A 27904-nucleotide genomic window follows, 5' to 3' on the forward strand; every position below is an offset into this window, starting at 1 on the left:
GCCCCGCGCCCCCCCTCCCGGTGCGGGCGGGCTCCCGCGCGGGTGCCCGCGGCTCGGAGAGGCGCGTGACCGGCTGCCGCTGCCGCCGCCGCCCGCTCCGCCGCAGAGCCCGGCCCGCCCGCACCGGCACCGGCACCGGCAGGTCAGCGCGGGGGGCTGCGGCTCCCGGGGCACCAGTACTGGGGCCGCCAGAGCTGCGGCGGGCGGCGGGAGGGGGCTGGCGGCACCGCGGCCCGCGCACCGCGCACCGGGCACCGAGCGGCGGAGCCGGCCCGGCGCGCTGCGGGCGGGGTCGGCGGGATGCGGCGGCCGCACCGTCCCCGCTGTGGTCCCGCACCGGCGGCGGCCCGACTCCGCAGCGCAGCCCTGTCAGTAACCCGCACCGCGGCGCGGAGCCACCGCCGCAGCACCCTGGCGGTCCCGGCCCCGTTCCCGGCCCGGCGGGTTTGAGCCGTGTGTGCGGCGGCAGCGCGGGGCACCGGGCCGAGCATCCCCGCCGGGATGCGGCTGGGACGCGCCAAGGTGAACGGTGCGCGGCGGAGCGGGGCCGCCGGCGGCGGGGACATCGGGCGAGGACACCGGGGATAGAGAATCGGGGAGGGGACACCAGGAGGGACACCAGAATTGAGCACCGGGGAGGGGACTTTAGGGATGGAGCACTAGGAAAGGGACACCGTGGATGTTGGGGGTCGGGACCACTAAGCACCAAGGATCACCCACACCGGAGACACCAGGGATAGGGAACACCAGGGGACACTGGGAAAGGGAAGACTGGGAATGGGGCCACTGGGTACGGGGACAGCTGCGAATAGAGCCCAGGGCTGCCCGGGAAGGGACAGCCAAGTCACTGTCTCTCTCCCTGGGCAGTGGGTGGCCAAGGGCACAGCGGCATCACGGCCAGTAGCACGAGTTATCTGGGCAGCTGCCGTGGATCCTGGCTCACCAGATCCCCATCCCCACAGGGTCGACTCGGTACTCACCATGGCTGCAGCACAGCTCATCATTTGGGGGATGCTGCTGGCCACTGGGGTCCCTGCCAAGGCCCAGGGGGTGCTGCCGGCAGTGCTGACCTTAGGTGGGGACCCCTTGCACAGCCCTGCCTGGGAACAGCAGTGGCCAGGCCCATCCCCCACCTGGGAGGCATCGGGGGAGCCGAGCGGTGCCGGGCCCCCAAGAAGTGAGCGCTGGAGGGTCAAGCACCCCGTGCACTGGTCCCTGCCACCGCAGGCAGGGGATGGCACCAGGGCACCCCTGGAGATGGAAGCCACTATAACAGGCGCTGATAGCAAGGACTGGAGGGATGGCAGCACAGTCCCGGCTGTGGCAGAGGAGCCACTCGTCGCATGGCGAGGACACGAGGCTGAAGTCCAGGACAGCTCCTTCCCCCACGGCTCTGCACAGGGGACACTGGGCCCTGAGGCGCTCACGGACAGAGGGGCAAACTCTCCAGGGCCACCCTGGGCAGGGCAGGGCCTGTTCCCGTCTAGGCAGAGTGTCTCCAAGGCAGTCGGCACCCCCAGCCCTCAGCCAACCATAACTACCGTTGTCCTGGACCCCACGCTGGTGGCAGGGATGAGGACAGCATATGCCCATACAGGGAGACACATAGCGGGAGAGGGACACACAGTGGCCTCGGGTCTCTCTCAGGATCTCACTTCAGCTAGCAGCCAGTCGGTCCCGCTGGGCACAGCCCCTGTCTCCGATCCCACAGGCACGGGGCCAGCCTGGAGTCCCCATGCCAGCCCTGGCTCTGCGCAGCTGGTGGGCAGCTGGGGTGACACGGGAGGGCCCCCCAGCCCCTCCCCGGCTCTGCCCAGCTCTGCCCCACGGCTGCGCCACACAGCCATGTTCTGGGAGCTGGCTGAGCCCTGGACTCGAGTGCTCCCGTCCCACCAGCGCAGCACCCGGAGGGCCCCACTCAGCCACGCCACCACCAACCCTGGCGATGCAGCCCCCCGCACGGATCTTGAGACTACGGGGCAGAGGGGACCCCAGTCCGTCCCAGGGTCTGTCCTCATCACCGGCCCTGTGCCACCCCCCGCCTCCAGCACGGCCACCCCCGGTACCCCGAACAAAGGTAGGAGCCAGAGCAGTGCGGGGGGACTCCTTGGCGGGGACCAAGTCCCCGCAGATGTCAGCGCCCTGCTGTGCTCTCTCTCGCAGGGCTGCTGCCCGAGGAGGACGTCGGCTCCCCGCAGCAGGTCCGGGGCGCCGTGGGTCCTGTGAGCGTCCCAAATGCTACCAAGACGACCCCACAACCAACGGCACTTCCCACCACGGGGACGCTCGGGACAAAGCACCCAGGTGATACAGGGCTGCGTCCAAGCCCATCCGTTCTGCAGATGCTGTGGGAGCCCATTCTGGGGTGTCGGGGCTGGTGGGGGGCGGGGATGGCAGCTATCTTGAGCTGCCCAGCCGGGACACAGTGACACCTTCAATCAGGATTGCCACCTGACAACGGCCCTAATCTACTCCTGCCCGCAGGGATTAGCGCTAAATGCTCGGTGGGTGGGGGTTTCCCCAAGTGGGTGGGGGACGTGACCGGGGATGTGGCAACCCTTGCACTACGCATCCTGACAGAGAATCCCGGGAGGCACCGGTGGGCATAGCCCCAGCCAGCACAGGGCATCCCCCGCAGCAGTGTTGGGGTGCCGCAGCTGATGCAGCCCAGTGTGGGGTGCAGATGTGGGCCATGAAGTGTGTGCCACCAAGCCCCCCACTTCCCTCTAAGCGTCCCCCTCCCTCCTACCTGCAGACACGCCAGGGATGCAGACCACAGCCTCCAGCACTGCCACCCCCTCGGCCACGTGGCGACGAGCAGGGATGACGCCTCAGCCAGTCCCCCGAGATCCGTCATCACCGCAGCCACAGTCCAGCCGTGTCCCCCCGACGCTGCGGGCCAACGCGACTGGGCTGCGCTGGGCCGAGCTGCAGCGCCAGTTGGGCTTCTCCTGGGAGGCCCATGTCTATGGAGTGGCTGCCGTCTTCCTGCTGCTGGCTCTGGGCTGCCTGGCCGGGCTGGCAGGAACAGCCATCCTGCGGCCCCCACACCTTCCCCACGTTGTAGGGGCCCATGGGCTGCTGCTGGCCGCCTGCCTGCTGCGGGCCACCTTCCTGCTGCTGGATCCCTACGGGGCACGGGGCCGCCTGCCTGCTCCGGCCCTGCTGCTTCTCAACACAGCCCCTTTCCCCCTGCTGCTCGCCGCCTTTGCCCTCCTGCTCCAGCGGCTGCAGCGCCTTGCAGAGCTTCAGATGCTGCCATCCCGGCTGCGGGGGCTGCCAGCGCTGGGGGCTGTCGTTGCCCTGCAGGGTGCGGTGATGGGAGCCGCTGACCTGCTGCCGCCTCGGCTAGGGCTCACCGCCGCGCTGGGGCTGCAGGCGCTGGGCTGCGTGGCGGGGGCTCTGCTGCTGCTGGGGGGGCTCTGGGGGTGCTGCCGGGTGCTGCGGGCGCCCTGCGAGGGGCCAGGGCCGCAGCCGGAGGCGCGGGCGCTTCTGGTGGCAGCAGTGGCGGGGCTGCCGGTCTGCGGGCTGCAGCTCTACAGCGCCGTGTGGCTGCGAGGGGTCCTGGGGCCCCACGGGCGCTTCTCCCTGCCCAGCTGGGCGGCACAGCTCTGGCTGCGGATCGGCGAGCTGGGCACGGCCGTGGCGCTGCTGGCGGCCGCCGCCGAACCTGTGTGCTGCCGGTGTCGCCGCCGGAGCCCCGCCGGCCACTCCTGCTGGGCCAAGGCACTGCGCTACTTCTGCGCCGGCCGCAAAGCCGAAGCACCCGAATACCCCAACAACTGCTACGACTGGGCCGGCGGCAGCACCGGCGGCACCGGTGTGGAGCGGACACCCGCCAACGACATCTCCAAGAACCTCATCCGCAACCCGGCGGAGCAGCTGCCCCTGCGGGCTCTGAAGGACAGCAACGAGGTCTGGGCAGCTGGCACCGGGATGCCGGGGCTCAGCCCCAAGTGCCCCAACATGCTGGCCGCCCGTTCCTGCGCCGCCTTTGAGCAAGGCTCGTCCCCCTCCCTCGGGGAGCTGATCTTCCGCCCGCCGTCCCCCATCGACCTGCGCCGCAGCATCGACCAGGCGCTCTGCCGCCGCCACCTCCTGCACGACGGCCTCTTCGGCCGGCCCCGCCGCGGCTCCGGCTCCTCACTGCACGGCTCCCCAGCCCCTGACACGACCCCCAGCTTGGGGCGCATGGTGCGCTGCAGCTCGCTCACGGAGCTCCCCGGTCCCCGCCAGCCCCCCGGCAGCATCACTGTCACCGTCACCGCCTCAGCCAGTTCGCTGGAGAGCAGCTCACTGAAGATCAGCTGGAACCCCTGGCGCCATGGGTTGTCCTCTCCCGACAGCCTGCCCCTGGACGAGGCACCCAGCCGGGCCCCTCTCCTGGTGTCCGCTGGAGCCCCCGACTGGGAGCGCGAGGGTCCCCGCACCTTCCCAGCCCTTGGCAAGGCGGTCGACTCCCGCAGCCTTTCCAGCGACACCATTGAGCTCTGAGCTCGGGACAGGCAGAGACTGGGGGCGCAGGACGATGAGCCCAATGTCAGTGTGCGGGAGTCTGATCCTGCGTTCCTGTAGGGCTGGGCAGGGGCGGTTCCATTTGTGCCAAACGAGAGAAATAAAGAGTTTATGCTGGGAGGAGACGGTCCTGTTGGCATGTGAAAGCGGTGGTGGGCAGCATCAGCTGGGTGTGCAGAGCTTTATTTCCTGAGATATGGACACATGGACAGATGGGCACACCCCGACGGACAAACCACGGACAAATGCAATGGCCACACTCATGCATCCAGCAGGGGCCCCTCACCGTCACAGCACCCTGCCAGTGGCAAGGGACCCCTGGCCCCCCAGCCTGCGAGGGGAGATGGGCTCTGCCCAGGGATGTGGGGGGGCAGCTCTCCCAGTCATACAGCTCAGGACATGGGGGGGGGCCCAGCCCCCCACTCTCCCACAGGGAATGGCCTCATGGGAGGGGAGTCCTATGGGGCCAGGAGCCCCAGACTGGGGTCAGATAGCAGGTTCCCTCCCTCACCTGCCCCTCCACCCCCTCACCTGTCACAATGCCAGGCCTCTCCTCCAGAGCACAAGGAGCTGGGGGCAGCATGCTGTGCCCCCCACACGATGCTGCACTGCCTGGCATCACCCCTCCAGCCAGAGTGGGCTGTGTGAGAGCCCCCAGGATCAGGTACTCCTGGCTCATTCTGCAGGGACAGGGAAAACAAGACCCTATGCTAAGGGGGGCTGGGGGACGCATGCAGGGCACAGCATCATGTGCAGGATGCGGCCTTGGCAGCCAGCCCTGCTTGGGGGAGGCCCTGCACCCCAAGCTGAGTCTGCCCCTCAGCTTCCGCCCAGCAGCTCCAGAGCTATCTGCCCTTCATGAAGCCATCGAGGACACGGTCACTGCGGTCAGAAAGCCAGTAGCCAGCCATGGCGGCCACGGCGCCGATGAAGATGGCTGTGAAGACCATGTCACCCTTGGCAGCCAGTGTGGCAAGGGCACAGATCATCACACCAAAGAACATCTGCTGCAGCACCACCACCTCGTCATCAGTCACGTCATCAAAGAAGCCCTTCTCTGGGGCATCTGCATGGACAACACTCGTGGGAGGGCACAGCTGACCAGCAAGAGCCCCCCACTAATGTCCCACACCCCCTGCCCAATGCCCATGTCCCCTTGTACTGCATTAGGCCATACCAGGGGGCTTGTCCTCAACGCATTGTCCGTCTCGGCGGATGTGGCCTTGGGCACACACACAGCGGTAGCTGCCCTCTGTGTTCTCACACACCTCTTGCACCCCTGTGCACACTGGCTCCTCGGCACTGGCACACTCATCCACATCTGGGGGGGGAGGCAGGGCTCAGGCAGAGCTTGGGCAGTGAAGAAGAGGCAGTATGGCCCCCCAATCCATGGGAGGCACTCACCCAGGCACTTGGCTCCATCCCGCCAGTAGCCCTTGTTGCATTTCTTGCAGCGAGCTGGCCCAGCACCCATGCAGCCGATGCAAGCCGTGGAGCAGTCTGCCTCAGGGAAAGGAGTCAGGGTTGCTGCTGGAGCTTCTTTCCAGCCCAGCCAGGGTTGGCTCCAAGCAGGGAAGAGCCACCCGTATGATAAGCCCCCACCTCCCCCTGACCTCGGCACTCGTAGGAACCCTCTGTGTTGACGCAGTACTGGTTGGCTCGGCAATGCGCCATCTCTGTGCCACACTCATCTATGTCTGCAGAAGAGATGGGGACAGCTCTGCTGAGCCTCAGCTCCGGGGATGCAGCCCTACGGTCCTGAGCTCATCTCTGGCCTTCACTCACCAATGCAGCGGTGCTCATGCAGCACCCAGCCCCTCTTGCAGCGAAGGCAGCTGGAGTCCTCAGGCCCCGTGCAGCGCCCGCATGCCTGGTAGCACTCTGCGGGCAGGGAGGGCAACGTGGACACAGGCAGGGGGGAGCTGCCTGTACCCACTGCCTGGGCAGCAACGGCAGAGTCCCCACCTACCAGCACACACGAGGTGGCTCTTGTTCCGTGAAGCCTCATAGTAGCCGTCACCGCACTCGGCACAGAAGGGACCACCATAGCCTGGGCTGCAGACGCAGAGGCCGGTGCCGCGGCGTGTGCCATCACCATCGCATTGCCCATTGCCACTGCAGGGCTGCTGGGGCCCACCGGCACAGGCTGCATGGGAAGAGACCAGCCGGCTGGCAGCCAGGGCGGGGGGCAGCAGCCAGGAGTGCCCCTCCAGTCCTGCCAACACCCCGCTCATCCCACAGTTACTCACACCGGCAGTCCGGGCCGTAAGTGCCGGGTGGGCAGCAAAGCATCAGCCTGTCCACACACAGCCATTGGAAAAAGTCAGGGTGCTGCTGCCGCCTAGGGAGGGGAAGATACAATACTCAGCCCTCTGCCATCCCCCTGTGCCCCCTGCCATCCACATGTCCCTGTCCCCATTCTCACTCATGGAACCACCACTGCTCCACATGCTCCTCACTCCGCTCCAGCAGTTGGTGGCAGGCGAAGTCCGAGGGGGCACAGACACCCTCCAACACCTCCAGCAGACGGGTCTCACTGCAGGGACATGAGCCAGTATAGGATATGACTTCTGGAGCAGCTGGGCTCCCACAGCCCCTCACTGGGGTCACTTACCTGTGCTGGTACTTGGACAGCTTCTCCTCCTCCCAGGCCGTGTTACCCCCACCAAAGCCCTCATGCTCTGTCCGCTCCAGGCCCTGGATGTATGGGGGAGTGGCAGTGCAGGCATAGGACCCCCCCAATAACCCCTCTACCCATAGGGTTCCACGAGACACATCACCTCCAAGGACCGGCTACCTTCTCCCCTCCCCTCCCCAGAATCCAGTCATTGTGCCCCTGGAAATGCTGTTGGAGTGCCTCCACTTCACCACTGTCACCCCCAAACCACCACTCTACAGGGCCCTGTCACCACCCTTACCCCGGGCCTGTGATGCCTCTGGGTCCCCCAACCACATCACCCCACCTAGGATCCCCTTCGTCCCTTCTCATTGTCACCTCCAGGCCGTGTCCTCCATGTCTGCTACCCGTGGGCCTCTCTCGTCACTGTCCCCTCGCCCCCAGCTGCCCCTCGAAGCAGCGGCTGTGTCACCCCACACCCCTCGGTGCCATTACCCCCCGTGTGCCCCCTCGCCGCGGCCTCCATCATTCCTGTGCCCCCCCCCGCCCCGCACCCTGATGAAGCTGTCGGCGAGGCCGCGGCAGGCTCGGCACGGCTCGGCCCCATCTCGGTGGGGGTCAGGATCGGCGTGAGCCACCAGCAGGACCCCCCCAAGAAGGGCGGCCCCCAGGAGGGCCCCCCCCAGCCCGGGCCCCCTGCGCCGGGACGACCGCGGCAGCAGCGGCAGCGGCCCCATCATCCATCCGCCCGCCCCGCCCCGCACCACGTGGGCCGCGCCCGCTGACTCAGCGCCCGCAGCCCCCGCCAATGGGCGCACGCCGCCACAGCCGGCCCCCGCTCTCAGCCAATCCGCGCCCCGCCCTGGGCACGCCCACCCGGGCCTTAAAGGGGCCGCAGGCAAAAGCCGGGGAGGGGCTGTGCGGGTGGGTGCAGCGGATGACCCCGCATGGAGCGGGGCCGGCTACCTGGAGCGCACCGGCCCGGTCCCCGCCTGGTCTGGGCGGGACCCTCAAACATCCCCCCCACATCCCCAGTCAAACCAGGGCGGTTCACCTTCCCCCCTCCACTCAAACTGGTCCACTTCCTTCTCACTGTACCCAAATTTGCACAGTTCCCCCTCATCTCACCCTAAACTGGTTCCATTTCTTCTCACACTTTCTCCCAAACTGTCTCATTTGCCAATCATTCCCCAATTAGCTGGCCCCATCACCACCCCAAAATGGTCCAGTTCCCCTTCATACCCCTAAACTGGTCCAGCTCCCAATACACCCTCCAACCAAAACAACTCCCTTCCCCTTCACGCCCCAAACAGCCCAGCCCCCTTCCTGTCCCCATCCTCCTATACCTCCCCATCATCCCTCTCCATGCCATCCGAACCCATCCCATCATCCCTTCCCAAACCATCCCAGTCTCTGCTGGACTCAGAGCTTGACTCACATTCAGCAAAAGCAGTCACCCTTTTATTCCCCTACCGCCCGCTGCAGAGCCTCGGCCACCGCCGCCACGTGTGACTCTAGCCACCGGCCCCTCTGCCGAGCTGGGCCTGCCAGTGCCTGCAAAAACCCCTCCGTCTCGCTGGGGAGTGCGAAGGCAGGGGCTGCCCGCAGCGCTGGGGGCACTGCTGGCACCAAGGCCTCCAGACAGGCCACCACGTAGTGCCCATTGGCCACCGCCAGCACTGGCATGGCACAGGATAGAGCTGCGGCGAACACCTCGCAGGGTGCCACAGTGGGGACATCATCAGGGTCAGGGTTGTGCCGGGGCCCAAGGCTGCTTTCAGCGGCCCCGGACTCTGGCACAACCCTAGCCCTGGTGTCCCACTGGTGTGCAGCAGCCACGGCTGCCGGGGAGAGGAGGAGGATGATGGTGTCACTGTCACGTAGTGCCCGGTGGTGCTGGGCATGCAGCCAGGGTAGTGGCCCCAAAGCCGCCATCCCGCTGCCACCCCCTGGTGCTGCCACCACTGTCAGACCGAGGGAGTGCAGAGCTGCCATCAAGGCACACGCTGCCCGCTCTGCCACCGGCTCTGATGCGTGCACCAGCAGTGCCCGCCGGCCTTGCAGTGGACCTGAGGGGGGAATCATCAGTGCATCCCTCTAGACACCCTGTACCCACCCTATGGTGCGAGGCATGCTGGGAAGCACCCACGATGGGGGAGACCATCTCCTGCCTCTGTCACCCAAGCTCTGCAGCATCCCCCGTACCCAAGCTAAAGCACATCCACAATGGGAAGCAGCTGAGACCGCCACTGATGTGAGTCCCCCAGTCCCCTTGCCGAATCCTTTACCCACCCTAAGGGACAGACATGGTGAGAGGCAGGTTGCAATCTGCCCCCTCCCATCCCCCATAAGGCTTTCACCCTCTTCTCTGTTTCCCTACACCCCTACCTACCCTGTCAGGCAGGCAAACATGAACTAATTTGGGTGGGGGATCCCCTCACTCTGTCCTCTGACCCCTCTGGGATAGGCATAGACTGCCTGCCCCCCTCAAGGCCCCAGGCTCAACCCACACTCACCCTTGGAGCCATAACCAGTCCTCAGGGATTTCAGCCATCCTGTGGGGAGGACAGGCAGTGAGGTCCCAGGAGCGGTCCCAGGCCAGGCACAGCCCCCAGAATGCACCACTCACCTTTCATATCCTCCTTCTTCATCAAGAGCAGCAGTAGGAGACAGGCGGCCCCCAGCAGCACCCCCATCCACACCAGTGCCCAGTGGGTACGCAGGTCTGCAGGGCAGGATCTGCATTTACCAAGGGCCCCCAGCACCCAGCAAAGGTCTCCAGTGGCTCCACAGCGGGGTCCCCTCCCTCAGCCCTTTATTATCCCTCCTCTCCCCCACCATGGCTGTCAACACTTACACTTGTGCAGGGGACAGGCCCAGAGCACAACTCCAGTGCTGTTTGATGGGTGCCACAGCTGTGGGGGACACAGGGACATGTCAGACACTGCCCAGTCCCTGCCCACTGCTGCCCACTGTGGCTGCTCACACTGACCTGCTGGCACTGCCCCCCTGCCACGTCCTGCTGCAGATCCTGCTCCAGCAGCCCAGGGTGTCCTGCCCCCTGCAACAATAGAGCAGGTCAGACAGCGGTGCCACCACTGCCAGACACAGGAGTCCCTGTGCCACCAGCACCACTGTTGCCAGGACATGGGGGTTCCTTCTTTTTTACCGTGCTGGTGAAGCTGGCAAGGGGTGTGCAGGCACCCCACTCCATGGCACACAGTGAGGCATTCCCCCCGTGCTCCAGCAGCAGGAGGTCATCGGGGCGGCCAGGCAGTGCTCCTGGGAATGTGCCAGGGGGCTGGGTAGGTGGTGAAGGGAGGCCAAGGAGGGCTCCCCCCAGCTGGACCCACAGCCTCTACCCTCCCACCCCAGCAGTACTCACGGTCCCGCAGACACTGGGTCAGCCGGACCTGCCCACCGCTCCACACCTGCACCAGAGAGTGGATTAATAGTGCCTGGGGGTAATGTGGGGCTGCCCGTGAGGCAGCTGTGGGGCAGAGTGGTGTCCTACCTGCACGCAGAGGTTGGGGTGTGGCTGCAGCCCTCCAAACTCCTGGGGTCCCTGTGAGTGGAAGTGATGCTCCATAACTGTCACCACTATCCTTCACAAAGCCCCCAGAGCCCCACTGAGCCTCACTCACCTGCCCTCTGGCAGGCTGCTGTAGGCCAGGGAGGGGTTGGCAGGGCCCAGAGTGCACTGGCTGCCAGCAAGGCACCAGCTCAGCCGGGAGGTCGCAGGGGGCTGAGAGGGAGCAGGTCAGCACATGCTCCTCGATGTGTAGGACCAGCCGGCTCTGCGCCCACAGGCGCTCCCAGGCCTCAGCATCTGCAGCAGCACCAGAAGAAGGATGTCACTTCGTATGGTGTCCCCTCAAGTCCCCCTGTGTCCCATCCCCCTAGAGCCCAGAGTGAAGGTACCATGAGAGAAGGGACACAGGGTGGCCCGTAGTGGGTCTTGGGTTTCCGGCCAGACCTGGGAGTGGGGAGAGAGACAAGAAAAGTAGCCATGGTGTGACCGTGACCTGGCTGGCCCCCTTGGGATGCCAGAGGGAGATATATGGAGCTTGGAGCCCCTCTTTAGTGGCATCCTGCCACCCCTGCAGTGCTCGGTCGGATGCCCACCTGCAGGCAGAGGCAGGGCAGCACCTCATCGGTGGGCAGGACATAGTTCATGGGACTGCTCTGCTACCAGCAACCAGATGTGGGTCACCCCGTGGCAAATCGCCACCAGCAGGGTCACCTAGGTGGATCTACTCCCAGGGGACCCTCTCCCAGCACACTGCCTGTAACACAGACACGGCCTCTCGGGAATGGGGAGGAAGGCAGTGACGGGAGAACAGATCGGGTGGGGGGGGTCAGGGAACAGGGTGCATACTTACCGCAGTCACTGCACGCCCTGGCCCACTGGTGCCATGGCTATGGTTGCGGTAGAGTCGGAGTGTGTAGTTGTGCCCTACTGCAGCCCCCTGCACCTCCACAACCACCTCCTTCTTCCCCGGGGAGACCCGCAGTCTGGGCACTGTATCAGAGGCAGCTCAGGTCACCCAGCTTCTGGAACTGCCCACCCAGCACCAAGGCACAGGGCACGGCACCCCCAGGGTCACTCTCACCCCTGGTATCCACTGCCTGGCTCCCCCCAGGGGATGCAAACCGAGGTGGGGTGACTCCAGCACCTACCTTGGCACTGGGGGACAGCAGCCTGTGCTGCGGGCCACGAACAGCCTGTGGGGACAACGAATCAGTGGGCAGGGGGGCTGCGGCCACTGCAGGGGACCAGCCGGGACTTACCTGGCACCCGCTGCTGCTGGCTCAGCCTCTGCTGGCCCCGTGAATTCATGTATGCCGAGACGTGGAGTTCAGAGCCCAGCGGCGCCTCGAAGCACCGGAAGATCACCCAACCCTAGGCAGGAAAACCACCACCCCATTGCGGTGAGGCACCGGCATCGCCAGCACCCACCTCCCTGGGGCTCGGAAACAGGACCCCCATGCCACAGAGATGTGCTGATGCCAGCGCCCACATCCCCAGTGCCCAGGGTCTGACAATGTTGGGACACCCGTCCCTGGTGACCCGCATCTACATACCACGGTTCGGCCACGCAGCGTGGGTCTCAAGGGTGCCCAGACCTCCACGGCCACACAGCGGGACGAGGCGTATGCGTGCCCGGAAAGAAGCAGCAGCCCGGTAACGTTGGGCTGGGATGAGGTGGCCCCAGTGGCTGGTGACCACTGTCCCCCATCACCGCTATCCTGTGTCCCAGATGTGCCAGGCTGCGCGGAGAGGCGGGACTCGGTGGCGGGGCTGGTGGCAGGTGGCAAGGCCAGGCGCACGCGTGCCTCCAGGCAGGGCACGCAGGCCATGGGCTCCGTGCAGCGCAGTGCCGGCTCCAGCCGCAGACGAGCCAGGGCCAGCCCGTGCCTGGGCCCCGGGGGCTCTGTCCCGCACAGCACATCGGTGTCTGGGGGGACAGAAAGGGCAGCATGGGGGAGGAGTCCCCATGCCCTGGGTGGGGTGGGGGCCATGGCATGGTGATGGCACTTACCCAAGAGACGGCAGGTGAGGCCCTGGGGGAGGCAGGGGTGAGGCCAGTGGTGGTGCCAGGTGCCCGACGCCAGAGCGCTGGTGACACCAACCTACCTGGGAGCAGGCCAGGGTGTCGCGGGGGTCCCCACGGCCACCCGCCGACCCCACCACCAGCACCAGCAGGAGCTGCCCCAGTGCGTGCATGGTGGGGCCGGGGCCTCGGGGCGCCCCGGCCCCACGCTGGTTACTCCCCAACAGCCCCTGTCCTGGCTCCACGGGCCCCACCGCCGCCGCCGGCTCCTGCTTCCTGCTCTGATCCCGGACACCCGGGTCCTTGCGTGGCGTCAGCAACCGCCCTGGGGTGGGGCCTCCTGTTCCCGCACCGACCTCGGAGGGCTCCGTGTCCCGGCACCCTTGGGAGGGCTTGGGGCCCCACAGAGACGAGTTGGCTCCATGGCACGGGCACGGTGCCAGGCTGGCCCCAGCCAGGCGCAGCGGCGGTGGGACATGGTGTGGCAACCGTGCCGGTACGGGCTGTGCCCAGCCGGGTGCGTCCTCTTGCCCCTCCATGCCGCAGAGGAGCACTGGGCAGCCCCCAACCCTCCAGGGCACCAACAAATCCCCCCGGTACACCAGAGAGACAACAGGGCAGGGTGAAATGACACCTTTATTGCTTCCACCCCAGACCAAGTCCTGCTGGCAATATCGAGGCAAAGAGTAGGGCTGGGCTGTGCCCAGCACCTGTCCCTCTAGCCACCTGCAACTGGGCAGGGCAGGGAGCCTCCTCATCTCGCAGATTCTTCCTGCACCACCCAACCCCTCGCTTGGCTGTGGCGTCCAAAGGGGCTTTTTTAGGCTCTCCTCTGGAGCAGGTCCCTGTGTGGGAATAAAGCTGCCCCTGCTTGGGACAGTATCTCTGCTCCTGGCCACAGATGACCAGGTGGATGCTCGCTCCAGCCCCAGCAGCACACTCCTTGACTGAAGCCAGTCCTGCTTGGACCCCTGCAGCTCCCTCCCGGGGCACCCACGGGTACCCCTCCTGCTGCTGCAATGGGCACACGCTCACCTGAGCCCTGCCTTCTCCTGGCAGAACCCCTGTCCTCACCGGGGGGCTGTGCCCAGCCCTGCACCCCCTGCAGCCATGCCCTGCTCAGGCCCAGCCTGGCCACTCAGGTGCCAGAAGCTGCGTCGGAAGGCCGGGGCGGGGGACTGCCCTCTCCAGCCCCCACCTCCAGCAGCCGATGCAGGAGGCCCCCCGCCCTGCCCCGACGGCAGCGGCGAGGAGCCGGGGGGCTGCCCCGCAGGGCACCCAGAAGACCGGGCAGCTGTCGGGGCAGGCGGTAGGTGGGCAGGGGCCGAAGGGGTCGGGGGACATCGCGGGGGCTGCAGAGCCGGCTGAAGTATGCCAGGACCCACCCGCCGCCGCGGCCCGCCGCCCCCAGCTCCCCGTGCAGGCAGGCCATGGCTGCCCCAAAAATGTCATGGGCATCTCCGGGCGTCCCGTCGGCCATCCCGACCTGCCACCGATGAAAGAGCCGGGCACTGCCCCGGCTCCAGAGGAGGAGGACAGTGCCACGCTGGCGACCCACGCGGCTCCGCTGGGCATAGAGCCAGGGCAAGGCGCCCGCCTGACCCAAGCCACCCGCTTCCCACAGGTCCAGACGCACATCGCAGCCCAGCCCTGCGCGCAGCCGCTCGGCCAGGGCACACACCAGCCCCAGGTGCTCCTCTGAGTCTGGCGAGTACAGCAGCAGCACGGGGCGCCCGCCAGGGACACCTGCAGGTTGGAGGGGACAGCAGTGACAGCTCAGCTCCGTGTCCTACTGGCATCCCCTGGGGACACCCTGGCACCCAACAGCATCTGCCATCTACCACTCTCAGACCCCCTGCAGCCCAGGAACTGGCACCCCCTGGAACTCTCGCCCCTCTTGCCATCCCTTCGGCAGCCCCCTCGGGTGCTCCTCACCATCATCTGGCCTCCAGGCACCACGGCAGTTGAGGAGCAGCACAGTCACCACCAGTCCCAGCGCCAGCACCAGCCCCAGCAGCCCGAAGTGCCTGTGGGAGACTGGGAGAGGGGCAATAAAGGGGGTGTCTTCCCATTCCTACTGTCCCGACTCCCCTACACGACCCCCTCTCACCATCGGGACAGAGCAGCTGCTTCCGAGCAAAATGCACATCCGAGCGCCACACCTAGGGAAGGGGCTGGGTAAGAGGGGGACCATGTTGGGTCCCCCATAGCACAGATGACAGCACAAGGGTCACCTTACCAGCACGCAGCTGCCCAGGACCTGCACTGGCAGCAGCAGCGTCAACTCCCCTGGAGCAGAGCCTTCTGGCTGCAAAGCACAAGGGCAGGGTCAATTTGGGTCTCTCCCCACCATGTCCCCCCAGCCCTGCACCACTCACCTGTGTGACAGTGTAGAGTGGGGCCTCGGGTTCACACTGCCCACCCCGGTGCTGACACAGGGCTGCACTGAAGGCTGCAGGGATGCGGGAGGTAAGGTGCAGGCGCAGCTGGAGCCCCCAGACACTCACTGAGACATTCCAGGCAGTCTCTGCGGCCACCAGAGAGAGAGGGGAGGTTGCAGGATGCCCAATATGGGTGAGGGGTGCAAGGGACCCTGGGGCAGGGCTGTGCTTAACCCAGGGCTGCCTCCTGCCCATAGGGCTCACCTGACTGGTGGGGACACTCCACATGGCTACTGTTCTTGTAGGAGAACTGAGGAGAGGTGGGATCAACAAAGGGCAGGGTGAGCTGCCCTCACCCACCAAGCCCCCCAGCCCCTTCCGAGATGATGCCCACCCACCCAGAGGGGCTTACTCGGAAGCAGAGCTGGGGGTGCACGTCCACCTTGTCTAGTATGTACACCTGGAACAAATGGTGGGTATGTCACAGTTACCATCTCTGACCCACGTAGCCCACAGGCACTCCAGTGCCCACCCACTGCTCTACAGGGACCCTGAGATCCAGTGGATGCCCTAGCGAGTGTCACAGTCCCACGTGCTCTGACACTTCAAGATCAGGAGCTCTCACCTGCTCATCCTCACTGGCTGTGGAATTGGGGATGTCGTGACAAGGTGCAGCCTCATCTGCTGCCTCCCTCCAGCAGAGGGTGGCCCGTGGGTGCAGGGGGCAGCTGGCATTCAGCACCATTGCCATCTGGTCCTTGCTGCTGGTACTGTAGTCATGGAAGCGCACTGAGGACCACAGCTCGGGACCATCTGTGGAGCACCACATCAGTGTCGTGGGGAGACACCGAGGGACACCCCTGGGACTCAGCACCCCTCCCCACAAGCACCAGGCACTCACAGGCATCTGGCCGGTCACGGAAGGGGCAGTGTTTTCTCCGTGGGCTGTCGTGGTGGGAGTAGGAGGCCTGGGACAGCAGAGCAGGACGGTCAGGGCAGGATATGCCCCCACCCCTCATGCGAGGGCAGAGGAAGGGGCTCTGGTGGCTGTAGGGGAGGGCAACCCACCTCAATGCACAGGCAGGGCACCAGGAACTCGTACGGCAGTGAGATGTGGTGACCTCCTGGCACCAGCACCTGCAATATGGAGGGAGCATCAGCTGTGTCCATCAGCTGGCAGGGATTGTGTCCCCCATCTGGGATGGGGGTGTCGGAGGGCAGAGCCATTACCTGCTGGTGGAAGGGCCGGGGAAGCTCCTCACACTCCAGGGCCAGCTGGTGGCACAGCCGCACCATGAGGGCAGGACCCGCGGGCACCCACACCTCAATGGCCCGCACCTCAGGGACCCAAGCATGGGTAAAGACAGGCCCTGCAGAGCAGGCAGGGGGTCAGCTGGTACCGGCGTCCCCCCAGGACACTTCCCAACCCCTTCAGTCTCACCGGGTGGCTCAGCGGTAACCAGATGGCTGCAGCTTAGGGCCAAGCCCCGATCTGGGATCGTGCGAAGGGAGACGAGGACGTGCCGCCCGCTCTCTGCCGGGAAGCAGTCGAACTGCACCTGCCACTGCGTGGAGCAGGGGGTCACCGGGCGTACGCAGAGCCTTGGTGTCCCCCGGCTCCACCGCCCACCGCAGACTCACCGCGGAGCTGCCCAACATCCGGCGTCGCTGCCAAACCTGCAGCCAGCCAGCCCGGTTGGAGCCCAGCTCCAGGAAGGTGAGCTGCAGTCCTCGGACACCGCCGAGCTCTGCGAGAAACAGGCGTGGGGTGCTGGCTGACATGAGTGGGGGGACGTGGTGTGCGTCCCCTGCCGCGGGGATGTCCGGCCCCGCCATCCCCGCCCTTACCTGCGGTGGGGAGGGCCAGGCGCACCCGAAGGCAGGGCTGGCAGGGCTGCGCGGGCAGGCACAGCCGGGCACGGCTCAGCGACAGGGCGGGCGGCTCCAGCGGCGGCCCGGGGCGGGAAGGGCGGCGGCAGCGGGGGCGGCTCAGCGTCCTGTCGGCTGCAGGAGGAGAGCAGACGGGGGGCGGCCGTGCGCCGGGGGTCCCGCAGGCAGCAGAAGCCCCGGGGATTGGAAGTGCTTGGAAGGGAGGGAGCCCCGGGAAATCCCGGGGAGGTGTACTCGGAAGGGAGGTGCCCCGGGGATTCAAAGTCCCGGCAAACCGGGAGCCTCGGTAATTCGGAGTCCTCGGAAGCGAGAACCCCTGAGAATCGGGAGTCCTCGGAAACAGGGAGAGCCCCGGGGATCCGGAGTCTTTGGAAGCGTCGAGCCCCAGGGGCCAGGAAGTTTCGGGGATTGGGAGTCCTCGGAAGCGGGGTGCCCCGGAAACCGGGAGCGCCCCCCCCCACCCATCCTCCAGGACCCAGTAGCCGCGGGCAGGGGAAGCCCCACGATCCCGCTGCACCCTGGAGCCAGTATCGCCCGGCCGGAGCAGCCCCGCGCTGACAGCCCTGCCCCGCCGCTACTCACCGGTGGCCCGGCACTCCTGCAAGCAAAGAGACGGGGGTGAACGCGGCGCCGCCCGGCCCTCACCTTCTCCCTCCACCTCCCTTCCCCGGTGCTCACGAAGTTGGCGGAGACCCGGAGGCGGGTCACGGCGGCCCCGGTCCCAGGCGGTAGAAGCAGCAGCAGCGCGGCGGCAGCGGCGAGCAGCAGCGGGCGCCCCATGGCCGAGCGCCGCCGCTCCCCGCCCCGCCCCGGGCCGGCCCCGCCGCATTCCTCCACCGGCACGTGCGGCCCCGCCGGTCCCCCCCACCCCCCCCGCTGCCAGGCGGCGCTTCCTGCGGCGCAGACACGCGTGGGAGCGCGGACGGTGCTTTATTTCCATAGAGCAACACGCGGAGGAAAGGGGAACGCACCCCAGGGACCCTGCACGGCCCCAGCCCTCGGGGGTCTCCCCCTTGCATGGGTGCCCGGGGCGGTGGTGTGGCTCAGACACCCACCCTGTGGTCCCCGAGGATCCCCCACCCACCGGAGCTGCGCCAGCGCTGCCCCACAGGACTGAACTGCAGAGCTTCAGCACCTCACGGAGCCCACCTATCCCCACTCATTTCTTCTTCTTCTCCTGCGTGCTAGTGAACCAGGAGTCCAGCAGCTTCTTGCTGTAGTAGAGTTGCCAGCCATGCACCTGCGCGGCCACCACCACCACCAGGTACATGACAGAGACGGCCGAGAAGCCGAAGATGAAGCGGTAAGCTTTGCCGTGGCGGTACAGCTGCTGTGCCATGGGGAACATCTCCATGGCCCCGTAGATGAGGGGAGCCATGGAGAAGAGGCCGGTGCTAATCATGGAGAGTACCAGGTAGCTGATGTTGTTGCGAGGGAAGGACAGGAGGCCCAGGAGGGAGGGCAGGATGCTGAGGAGGTAGGGATACTCCCATTGGTAGGGCATGGCCACCTGGTCGTGGGGCAGCAGCTTGAGATGTCCCACGACCATCTGGGCCAGGAGCAGCAGCCAGATGACTACATGCGTGTAGATCAGCTTCTTGATCTCCGACTTGAGGGTCACGCTGGGGAGAGAGTGGGGGGCCATCAGGGCCTGCTGGGGTCGCATGTCCCCCCGGAACCCTGGGAAAGGGGACACCTACCTCATCTGGTAGTGCGAGGCCACGCGCTCCCGGTGCTGGAAGTCGCTGCCATCGGTGCCGGCGGCGCGGGGACCCCCGCGGGAGGCCATGGTGCTGTCCTGGGGAGACACAGCGTCAGGCGGGGCCGCGCTCCCTGCCCGCCTCCCCAGCGCAGCCCCGGCACAAGCCCCCCGGGCCTCCCTCCCCCAGCGACAGTCCCGGGGCTCCCTCCTCGTGACCGTCCAGCCCTCCGGGACATCCCCGGGGTGACCTCCCCGCGGGTGACACCCCCGGCCCGCCGCTCCCTGCCGCGCCGCACCTGCGGGCGGGACCCTCTGCCCGCGCTTCCGCTGCTCTATGGCCGCGGCCGCCGGCTCCGGATGCCGGGGGGGAGCGCTCGGCGCAGGCGCGGCGGTGCCGCCATGGCGGGGACCGGGAGCGCCGCTGCTGCCGCCGCCGCGCGCGGGCTGGCGCGCCCGGGAGCGCGCACTGCGGGGTCAGCGGGGCGCGGAGGCGCGCGCGGGAGGGGAGGGGAGGGTACCTGGGGGCGTTTATGTGTGGAGTGCGTGTGTGGAGAAGGTGCGTGTGTACTTGGGGTGCGCTGGCACCCGGAGACGCACACGCGTGGGGGCAGAGGGCTTATGAGTTGGGGTTATGGGGGGTTGTGCATTAGGGACATACCTGTGGGGTTGCAGATGTGTGAGCACAGAGGGGATGGGGAAGCGTGAGGGTGCGGAGACATGTGGAGAGGAGGGCGGACAGCGGTGGGTGAGATTTATGGACATACAGAGTGGGGTGAAGGTAGGTGACTGAGGGAAGTCCCACCTGCGTCCCCCTGCCCACTCCATCCCCTGCAGGTGGAGGCGGCTGCTGGGCCCCAAGGAGACGCTGAGGCTGTTGGAGGGCTCCGTGGTGCACCGGGAAGGTACCTGCGATAGGGGAGAATGGGGGTAAAGGAGACGAGAGTGAGTGAGGTACATCCTGACCAGACTTCCCCTCACTAGGAGCCCTGCTGGCGCTGAACAAGCCCCCGGGCCTCCCCGTTCTGGGTAAGTACAGGACAGCAATGGGGGGCTGCAGGGGTGGGGGGCGCAGTGGGTGCTGACCTGCCAGCATCTCCCCAGGGCGCCCTGGGGACCTGAGCCTGGATGCGCTGCTGCCCACACTGAGACGACGCCTGGGCCTCGCTGCTGAGCTCCATGTGGTGAAGGCTCCTGCCAGGTCTGGTAGGAGGTTCCAGGCTGGAGGGCCTGGGGTGGAGCTGGGGCTGCCTTTCCCCCTCCAGGTCTCAAGCAGCCATGTCCCACAGGGAGCATTCTGGCCTTGTCCTCCTGTCCAGCTGCTACCACACCACTAAGAGGCTCCAACAGTTCTTCACCAATGCTCGTCGGAGAGGCCAATACCCTGCCACATATCGGTGAGTCCCTGGGACCCTGCCATGCTGGCGTTGGGGATCCTGTCCCCTTCTCAACCCCTTCCCTGCAGTGCCATCACCGTGGGAGTCCCGGCGGAGGTGGAGGGGGAGATCTGCACTGGGCTGCGCTGGCAGCAGCAGGAGGACAGAACCATGGTAAGGGGGTGCCGGCAGGCTGAGGATACAGGAGATATCCCAGGGAGTGCTGAAGGCCGTGCTCGGCAGGTGGTGCCAGTGCCAGCCCCAGGACGCTGCAGCCTGGCCAGGAAGGATGTGAAGAGCACCCTGACATGCTACCGGGTGCTGAGCGCCATGGAGGGCTGTGCCCTCCTCCAGCTCCAGCCCAGGACAGGTGAGTGGCCCCCCAACACCTCCACCACCCCAGCCATGCTTCCTGACCCTTGCAATCTCACCTTCTCCCTGTTCCTCCCCAGCCTTTCCAGAACAGCTCCAGGTGCACCTGGCACTGCTGCTGTGCCCAGCCCTGGGCGACCACAAGCACTCTTCCCTAGTGGGCAGGGTGCTGGGAGTGCCCTTCTTTCTGACCCCTGAGACCGCCCCAACCCGCACACAGGTATATGGCCAGGGTGGATGCTGGGTGGGGCATTCAGCACAGCCCTCAGTGATCCCACTGAGGTGCCCACTCATATTGCAGGTACTGGATAAGGAGTTGCTGTCCCGGCTGGGTATTTCTCCACGGCAGCTCCATCACCTCCCACTCCACATCCACCTGCAGGAGTTAATGCTGCCTGAGGGCCCCCTCTGTGCCCCACCACTACCCTACTTTCTGCACACTCTGCGCTGTCTGGGGCTGCCTGAGCACTAGGAGCCCTAGTGCTGCAGGGGGACACCCACTCCACTCTCTGCCATCCCATTAAAATGCCCCCCTGCTGCCTGGGTGGCTCAGTACTCAGTTCTTTTCTTGGCACACAGAGGATGCATTTCTCCTGGCTGTCCCTCTGGCATTGCTGGGGGCACCAGCCCTGCCACCACTTTGCACCTGCCCTGGTTCCCAGTTCTAGAATGCAGCAGTGTCATCACCTACCGCAGCTTCATCTGGCAGGGGCGACTACAGGCAGCTTTTCCTGCCTACTCTCTGCTCTGGTAGCCCCAGTTCCCGCCCACAGCCCCATCCCAGGGAGTCCTAACCCTCCCCACAACTCTGGCACACAGAAAGTCTGAGACAGACCTTATCACAGAATTATTTTAAAATGCTCATGAGGGAGGAGGTAGGTACCACGACACAGCAATGGGAGCTCTTTAGGATGAGAGGTAGCCTGGTACTGCAATGTTGGTCCAGCAAGGACAGACAGGGTGCTGTCCACGCCTGGGGGTGTCTCAGTGTCCCAAGTCTTCTGCATCCCAATGGGAGCTGCCGTGTGCTTCTGCTCCAGGAATGGGGTCCTGCTACTCTATGCAGACAGAGGTTGTCACAGGGGCTTGGCAGGAGGGAAGGAGCGCACACAACCCTGGGATAGCCAGGGGTTGCTGGGAGTTCCCCGGGGTGGTGGTACAGGCACCCAATTCAGGGGACAGCCATTGATCTGGGACTGCCCCAGTGGGCGACTGAGCCCTGGCAGCTCCTGTCTCCCAGCAGAGGAGGCCTGAGGCTGTGGTGATGCTGGGGGGTCAGAGCTGGGAGAAGAGCAGTGGCTCCATTGCTCCAGAGGAGGCAGCTTCCCTGTTGCTGCTCTGGGCTGGGTCACCCGGGTGGTTCTGCTCCGCAGGGCCACAGACAACTTGGAAGCACTGGGCACGGTGATGGTGGGAGGTCGAGGCCGTGGTCTCTGGGGCGCCTGGGTCGTTCTGCCCCCTGGGGCCACAGACAACTTGAAAGCACTGGGCACAGTGGTGGAAGATCGACACCGTGTGCTCTGGCGTACCTGGGCGGTTCTGCCCCCTGGTTCTGCTCCCTGGGGGAGCTTGGGGGCACAAGGCACAGTGGTGGGGAATTGATGCTGTGCCTGCTTGGGTACTTGGGTGGCTCTGGCCCCTGGGGACACAGGGTGGTGGAGGGCCTTGGCCTGGGCTTGCTCCTCTGCTGGTTGGAGCTTCTTCAGGGAACAGCCTTTGACCATCAGCCTCACACGTGCTGACAGAGGCTTGGGCACAGGTGCCTGTGGGGAGACAGCAGGGAGTGAGGGCTCAGGGTGCCTGTGGGGTGTCTGCCCCCCATCCCCCAGCCTACCTCCTTGTAGATGAGCTCAAACGCTCCTATGGAACAGGTGGGGTTTTCCTTGCGGTCGAGCACTAGGCGCAGCGTGTCCCGCTGGACATTGGCACAGAGCCGTCGGGTCACTGCTGAGGAGGGGCTCATGGTGGGGCAAGAGTTGATCTCCAGCAGCCAGGGCTGGAAGTCCTCCCCAACCAGAAAGTCGGCCCCATAGAGCTCAAAGCTGCCCTTGCGGAAGCCCACCCGATCCCGGGCACTGCGCAGAGTGTTCAGGATCGCCGCCTTCATGCCGGGTACCAGCACCTGGTGCCAAGCATCTGCCTGCCCCATCTGTGCCAGGTATTCCTGGAATTGCTTGTTGGACCAGATCTTGTCAGTGGGCACACGGGGGTCCTGGTCTGGTGACGTCTTGTACCACTTCTGGACGGAGACATTGCAGAGGTGCCTGGCACTGGGGCAGGGAGAGTGAGGCTAGGTCAGGGGCTGCCAGGGTGCTGGGGTGTGGGGAGCCAGGGTGGGGGGCACTCACCGCTCCAGATGACACAGGGAGAAGGGCCAGGAGCAGAAGCGCAGGTAGCATTCTCGGTAGAACCAGACAGTCAGTGGCTTCCAGTCAGTCACAACAAACCATTGCCGGATGTCGAATTTGGTGCCGAAAATGGTCAGCAGCCGCTCCACATACTTTTGCACCACCCATCTGCCCACCTGCACCGAGGGTGCTGTGCAGGTCCATGCCAGCTGCAGCACCTCCTCCAGCCGTGTTGTGCAGATGATGCCTGGGGAACACAGCGATAGTGGGACCCCTCCTAAAAGGGGAGTTTCTATGTGCTCCCCACTTCTCCCAGCCTTACCTCTGCCTTGGGATTCAGCACCAGGCTTGACGATCCAGACGTTGAGTTTGCCCTCCATGTCAAGCTGGGGCAGCTGCTCTGCCAGGCGCTGCAGCAGGTTCTGGCACTGCTTCCGCTGCTGCCTGGTCAGCACCAGCTCTGCACCCTCACTGTGGGGGGAAGGGGGCCTCAGCATCAGCCCTGCCATCATGCCCTGTCCCCCCATCCCATTCAGCACTCACTGTGCCACACGGTAGTATTCCTGCAGGAAGTGGTCCCAGTCAGTGCATGTCCTGCAGGGGGACGGGGTGCTCCTGTCGATGTCCTGGTGCTGCAGAACACTCAGGTGCTGCTTACAGATCTCCAGGGCTTCTTCCACCAGCTCAGGATACGGGGGGCAGCCTGGCCATGCTGTGGAATGCTTGGGGTGAGAGACGTGACTCCTATGCCAGCTTTGGGGCCAGAGCCTCCCTATGGGATGGGTGGCTTTGGGTGCATGGGGACGGGGTGGGGAGCAGAGCACCAATAAGGTGGGCTAGTAGGAGGGAGTGGGGGATCTCAGGCCACAGCTGTGAGCAGAGGCTGTGCCTTCAAGTTCAGCCATCAGTTGTCCCTAACTCTATTCTCTGCCATCCCCCCAGGCCCAGCTCCATGTACTCACCTGCTCCCTTGGCAGAGTTTGGAACCTGCTCAGTCCTCACTGGCATGTCCCCAGCCTCCTCCAGGGCCAGTTTGAGCAGGCTGCGTGCTGCTGTCAAGCAGAAATCATCTGCAAGAGGGAGACATCATCACCAGCCAGTCCTGCACAGGACGTTGGAGCAGTGGGAGCACAGGGAAGGACAGGAGGGCAACAGCCTTCAGCTCACCAATGAAAGCTTCTCGCTCATCCATGTTCCCCAGCCGGTAGCACCGGGGGAAGAAGGTGTTTGGGTCAGCTTGCTCAATCCACGGCAGGTTTTGTAGGCTGAGGCATAGCCCCTCCTGTTTAGAGGAGGTTGTTAGTCCCTACTGGACCCCATCCCCCTCCCCCAAGGGCTCCAGCCTCCCACCTTGGTGGTGAATGCATCCACCCTGGAATAGTGGTTCACCACGTTGTCCTGCTGCAGCAGCTGACGATCAGTGGCTTCAAGGAAGTTGGTCCAGATGAAGTTTGGCAACCGGTCCCGCACCAGGTAGGACTGGCGGAGGGAGGAAGCCAGAGTGGGATACAAAGCCCCCATCCCACCCTCATCCCCTGTGCAAGGCTGAGCCCGTGCCTGGAGGTCCCAGGGCAAGGGTGCTGGGGGCAGTGGCAGAGCTCAGCCCCAGCCCTCTCTGCTAACCATGAGGTCATGGATGCCATTGGGGTCATCATCACACTGCTCTTCCTCCTCTTCCTCCTCCTCAGCAGGCAGCCATGGGTAGTGCAGGGGTTCTGTGGTCCCCAGAAAAGGCTGTGCCGCACTACGTGAGTTCAGCGGTGCCTCCCCCTGCCCAGCACCACCACTACTTGGCCGTGTCTTCGGCCGCTGCTTGTTTTGGTCACCACAATGCTGCTCCAGCCGTCTGCCCGTGCCAGGGAGCTTCCTCTCCACCCAGCCCCGGGCTCGCAGCAGGCGGCGGATAACGGGGTAGTCGCCCTGTACCATGAAGATCTTCTTCTCCTGTGCAGAGACCAGTGGGTTCAGCGTGCCCAAGTCCTGGTTCCTCTGGCTCAGCTCTCCTGAGCCAGAAATGCAAGCAGGTGGCATTTGAGGGATGTGAAATCAGGTCCCTCACCTTAATGGCCATCTCCACATGCAGCTTGGCCTTCTTGAGCTGCTCAAGCTTAAGTGAGTGCTGGCAGCCAACCTGGTGGCTGGTGGTGGTGGCTGCCGAGTGCCCTGTGAGGACAGCCCTGTCTGAGCCCACTGCCCCCAGTCTCACAGGACAGACATGGAGAGGTAGAAAGCACTGACCTGCCTGCCTCTGCCTGACCAAGCTTCGAGCCCTTGAAAAGGCAGTTTCCGACCTGCTGAGCCTCATGCCAGTGTCCCAGCTGCACCACACAGTCCCAGGATGCCCCAGTGTGCCCTTGTCCCAAGTCTGCTGGGCCATGAGGTAGCTGGAGTGTACCCTCCTCAAGTGTCCCTGTCTGGGGGGCTGTGTGCCTGCAGTGCTGCTCTCTATGTTCCATTGTCCCATGGTTGCCTGAGGATGAGGGGAGCTGTGGTTGACTCTTCCTCCTCTGTGCCACATAGGTTGTCCTGTTCCCTGTCCTGCTGGGGACTGAAGCCGGAGTCAAGCGCAGCACATGGCCTCTAAACCCTGTTACCACTGATGTTAGAATGTAGCATGTGGCTCCCCCAACCCCAGCATGGCTGTGATGTCACAGCCCCAGCTCCAGCCACCACAATAGCTCCACTACACCGAAGGGGGGATACAAACAGCCCCCTATGTCCACAGACAGCCATCCCCCACTCAAACCTTCCACCCTGCCCGAAATCCTTTTGTGCCTCACACCCCAAACCCCTTGCTGCCCCCAGGCCGACTGTGCCCACTCTGCCCCTCCAGTTCCATGTCCTGCTTCCATTCCATGATCTGCCTCCCAGGGCCACAGTGCCCTCCTCCCCCCCGCCCCATCCCCCGGTGTGGCTCAGAGCGGCGGGAGAGAGGAGACAGAGGCGCCAGATACAGCAAACAAGACCGTTTAAAAAACAAGACGAGACAGAGGCAGCGGCTGGGGCCGCGCTGCCGCAAGCGGGGGCTGCTCCCGCCCAGCCCAGAGAGGGGCGGACAGGGCCCGGCCCCGCCCAGCGGTCCTCGAGAAACGGGAGCAGGCACAGGCACAGTGCCCGGTGGGCACAAGCACAGGGAGCCACGGGGTCCTGCACCACGGCCTAAAACTGGAGAGAAACACACGGCTGTTAGTCTCTGCTTACAATGCTTCGAGAACCCTCACCACCCTCCTGGCACCTGGGAGGAGGCCGAGGGTGGCCACTGTTCACAGAGATTCATGCTCAGCTTCTCCCACTGCCTTCCCAGGCACTGTACATCCATCTCAGCACCCACCAAAAGGGTCTCATTCCCCCCAAGACTGTTGCTGCCACTGAGCAAACTCTGGGGGTCTCAAAAGCTGGCACCTCATGAGCAAAGGGGATACAAGTGCCTTTGGCATCCTTTCCTCCCTGTCCCCAGGAAGTTCCTTGGGCAGGATGTCACCCTGTCCTCACTAATGGGATGGGGGGCTCCGGGCACAAGGGCCACACTGGCTTTAACCCCACACCCACTCCCAAAATCAGAGACCCCTCCTCCCATTTCAGAGTCTCACATTCTTAAGGAACTCCTCTGCCACGATGCGGGCCCTTGCATTGACAGAGAGTTTCATCTCACTGATTTCCTTATCAATCTCCTCCATGAAGTGGATGACAAAGTCCACCAGCTTATGCTTGTACATCTGCTCCGTGTGGAAGTTCGTAATCAAGAAGCTGATGTCATAACCCTGTACAAGAGAGAAGCACCCTAGGGTTTGGCATCCAAATCACTGTCCATTCAAACTCACATCCCAGTTCTGCACTGGACACCTTCTCAGTGCCAGAAGCGGAGGCAGGAGTTGCTTTGTCCCCTCCCTGTCACCTCACCTCCACAGGCTTCCTGCGCAGGATAAAGAAGTTCTCAGCCCTCATCATCATAAAGCGCATGAATTTGTGGCACAAGATCTTCTCGATCTCATCAGCCTGGAAACAGAAAAGGGAAGTGAGGCTTCCCCAAAGGCTGAGCCGCCAACCCCCTGCCCAAACCCCTCCTCACCTGCTTCACTGCGATGCTGACGCGCACGGAATTAATGGAGCCTTCGATGAGAACCTTCTCCTTCTCGTTCCTGCTGATGATCACCGGCTGCAACAGCAACTCTTTGCTGCTTCTGCGAACAGAGGGAGGGCAAGAGTGACTCAGAAGGAAGCATTTACTGGTGGGAAACAGGGAAGGGCAGCCGCAAGGATCACGCGGATGTAGGGGCTTGGCTAAAGGATATTCCCGCGTCCCGAAGATGTTCCTCCTCAGGGCAGATACTCCCTCGGTCCCAAGCTAGATGCTCTTCCTCCTCCCCGCAGCTCCCCGGCTCCCTGTCGGCCCTGTGCCTAAGGACTGGGGGGTGCCGAACGCACGGCAGGAACGGGCCAGTGGCCCCCAAGACGGGTAACCAGGTCTCCACAGGGCTCCCCCGGTGTCCCCTCCCGCCCCCGTACCTGACTTCCACCTCGGGCTTGTTGTGCCGCTCCACCACCTGCGAGGAGAAGTTCTCCAGGCACAGCGCGGCCTGCAGCGTGGCGCGCACCGCATTCAGGTACGGGCGCAGTGTGGCAGTCTGCAGGGACACGGCGGCGGCGTCAGACCCCCGACCGGAGCCCGGAGGTCGAGTCTCGCCCCCTGCCCCAGCCCCCGACCACCAGCCCGCAGCTCCCGCAGCTCCCGCAGCTCCGCTCGCTCCGCCAGCCCCGGTTCCGAGCCTCCCCAGCCTCCCCGCTGCCACCGCCCCTCACGGGGCATCCCCCGCCCTACCATGGTGGCAGCGGCGCTCCGGTCCTGGCAGGCGGAAGTGGCTGATCACCTCTTCCGGGATGCGCGGCACCTCCCACTGCGGCGGGAGGGAGGGGGGGCGGCAGGAGGCTCCCGCCCTGCGGCCTGGCCCCCCCGCGGCACGGAGCCGGGTGGCGGCGCCGAGACTTCGCGCGGCTCCCCCCCACGCCCTGCCGCGCTTGGTACGGGCCTGTCAGCGCTTCCATATTAGGAAAGAGAGATGGAGGGCGGACTGAACCAATGAGCGGCGGCGCGAGGTGCGGCGCGGCCAATGGGGAGCGCGGGGCGGGGCGCCCGCGGGGCCGGAAGGGGCG

The 27904-nt window shown here is 65.2% G+C and overlaps 7 protein-coding genes across 15 annotated transcripts; 2 read left to right on the forward strand and 5 right to left on the reverse strand.

Moving 5' to 3' along the window:
- The first annotated feature begins 93 nt into the window (after nt 1-93).
- Nucleotides 94-5105, forward strand: PRRT3 (proline rich transmembrane protein 3). 2 transcript variants are annotated; one of them, XM_088171399.1, is made up of 4 exons: nt 94-142; nt 963-2077; nt 2164-2304; nt 2756-5105. In XM_088171399.1, the coding sequence occupies exons 2-4, from the start codon at nt 982-984 to the stop codon at nt 4492-4494; spliced, it is 2976 nt and encodes a 991-aa protein (XP_088027525.1). In that variant the 5' UTR covers nt 94-142; nt 963-981; the 3' UTR covers nt 4495-5105. The 2 variants fall into 2 exon arrangements, with proteins under 2 accessions (XP_088027525.1, XP_088027524.1); XM_088171398.1 differs by lacking the exon at nt 94-142 and having other exon boundaries at nt 537-2077.
- Nucleotides 4683-7872, reverse strand: CRELD1 (CRELD disulfide isomerase 1). Of its 2 annotated transcripts, none has more exons than XM_088171404.1 (10): nt 7687-7872; nt 7130-7212; nt 6941-7051; nt 6765-6856; nt 6485-6661; nt 6301-6396; nt 6129-6212; nt 5920-6015; nt 5693-5836; nt 4683-5581 (listed from the first exon to the last, which is right to left on the reverse strand). In XM_088171404.1, exons 1-10 carry the CDS (start codon nt 7870-7872, stop codon nt 5361-5363), a joined length of 1290 nt encoding a protein of 429 aa, XP_088027530.1. In that variant the 3' UTR covers nt 4683-5360. The 2 variants fall into 2 exon arrangements, with proteins under 2 accessions (XP_088027530.1, XP_088027531.1); XM_088171405.1 differs by having other exon boundaries at nt 4683-5195; nt 7687-7871.
- A 699-nt stretch (nt 7873-8571) lies between these two features.
- Nucleotides 8572-12978, reverse strand: IL17RC (interleukin 17 receptor C). Of its 4 annotated transcripts, none has more exons than XM_088171402.1 (17): nt 12771-12978; nt 12676-12697; nt 12218-12591; nt 11924-12035; nt 11813-11839; nt 11515-11654; nt 11258-11320; nt 11054-11108; nt 10777-10961; nt 10647-10697; nt 10518-10563; nt 10302-10414; nt 10125-10193; nt 9990-10047; nt 9762-9857; nt 9649-9687; nt 8572-9201 (listed from the first exon to the last, which is right to left on the reverse strand). In XM_088171402.1, the coding sequence occupies exons 1-17, from the start codon at nt 12858-12860 to the stop codon at nt 8594-8596; spliced, it is 2148 nt and encodes a 715-aa protein (XP_088027528.1). In that variant the 5' UTR covers nt 12861-12978; the 3' UTR covers nt 8572-8593. The 4 variants fall into 4 exon arrangements, with proteins under 4 accessions (XP_088027528.1, XP_088027527.1, XP_088027526.1 ...); XM_088171401.1 differs by having other exon boundaries at nt 11258-11317; nt 11813-11857; XM_088171400.1 differs by having other exon boundaries at nt 11813-11857.
- Nucleotides 12979-13305: 327 nt separating this feature from the next.
- Nucleotides 13306-17738, reverse strand: IL17RE (interleukin 17 receptor E). The gene is made up of 16 exons (XM_014872448.2): nt 17637-17738; nt 17541-17556; nt 16917-17072; nt 16710-16816; nt 16510-16633; nt 16299-16438; nt 16137-16205; nt 15970-16036; nt 15694-15881; nt 15481-15528; nt 15333-15378; nt 15066-15214; nt 14927-14995; nt 14798-14849; nt 14623-14724; nt 13306-14433 (listed from the first exon to the last, which is right to left on the reverse strand). The coding sequence occupies exons 1-16, from the start codon at nt 17736-17738 to the stop codon at nt 13826-13828; spliced, it is 2043 nt and encodes a 680-aa protein (XP_014727934.2). The 3' UTR covers nt 13306-13825.
- A 131-nt stretch (nt 17739-17869) lies between these two features.
- JAGN1 (jagunal vesicle mediated transporter 1) lies at nt 17870-19080 on the reverse strand. 2 transcript variants are annotated; one of them, XM_088171420.1, is made up of 3 exons: nt 18957-19080; nt 18659-18756; nt 17870-18580 (listed from the first exon to the last, which is right to left on the reverse strand). In XM_088171420.1, exons 2-3 carry the CDS (start codon nt 18745-18747, stop codon nt 18118-18120), a joined length of 552 nt encoding a protein of 183 aa, XP_088027546.1. In that variant the 5' UTR covers nt 18748-18756; nt 18957-19080; the 3' UTR covers nt 17870-18117. The 2 variants fall into 2 exon arrangements, with proteins under 2 accessions (XP_088027546.1, XP_014727991.1); XM_014872505.2 differs by lacking the exon at nt 18957-19080 and having other exon boundaries at nt 18659-18775.
- On the forward strand, nt 19047-20946 carry RPUSD3 (RNA pseudouridine synthase D3). 3 transcript variants are annotated; one of them, XM_088171419.1, is made up of 9 exons: nt 19047-19133; nt 19495-19562; nt 19642-19686; nt 19762-19858; nt 19947-20054; nt 20123-20207; nt 20277-20403; nt 20486-20625; nt 20707-20946. In XM_088171419.1, the coding sequence occupies exons 1-9, from the start codon at nt 19060-19062 to the stop codon at nt 20875-20877; spliced, it is 915 nt and encodes a 304-aa protein (XP_088027545.1). In that variant the 5' UTR covers nt 19047-19059; the 3' UTR covers nt 20878-20946. The 3 variants fall into 3 exon arrangements, with proteins under 3 accessions (XP_088027545.1, XP_088027543.1, XP_088027544.1); XM_088171417.1 differs by having other exon boundaries at nt 20123-20403; XM_088171418.1 differs by lacking the exon at nt 19047-19133 and adding an exon at nt 19175-19216 and having other exon boundaries at nt 20123-20403.
- A 295-nt stretch (nt 20947-21241) lies between these two features.
- LOC106850825 (uncharacterized) lies at nt 21242-27718 on the reverse strand. The gene is made up of 16 exons (XM_088171765.1): nt 27573-27718; nt 27260-27378; nt 26823-26934; nt 26654-26749; nt 26344-26514; nt 25989-26132; nt 24813-25307; nt 24377-24697; nt 24104-24232; nt 23921-24035; nt 23716-23823; nt 23297-23465; nt 23076-23224; nt 22754-23000; nt 22240-22675; nt 21242-22168 (listed from the first exon to the last, which is right to left on the reverse strand). Exons 1-16 carry the CDS (start codon nt 27573-27575, stop codon nt 21482-21484), a joined length of 3501 nt encoding a protein of 1166 aa, XP_088027891.1. The 5' UTR covers nt 27576-27718; the 3' UTR covers nt 21242-21481.
- Between the last annotated feature and the right edge of the window lie 186 nt (nt 27719-27904).

Source organism: Sturnus vulgaris, chromosome 11, assembly GCF_052056855.1.
Source record: "Sturnus vulgaris isolate bStuVul1 chromosome 11, bStuVul1.hap1, whole genome shotgun sequence".
NCBI lineage: Eukaryota > Metazoa > Chordata > Aves > Passeriformes > Sturnidae > Sturnus > Sturnus vulgaris.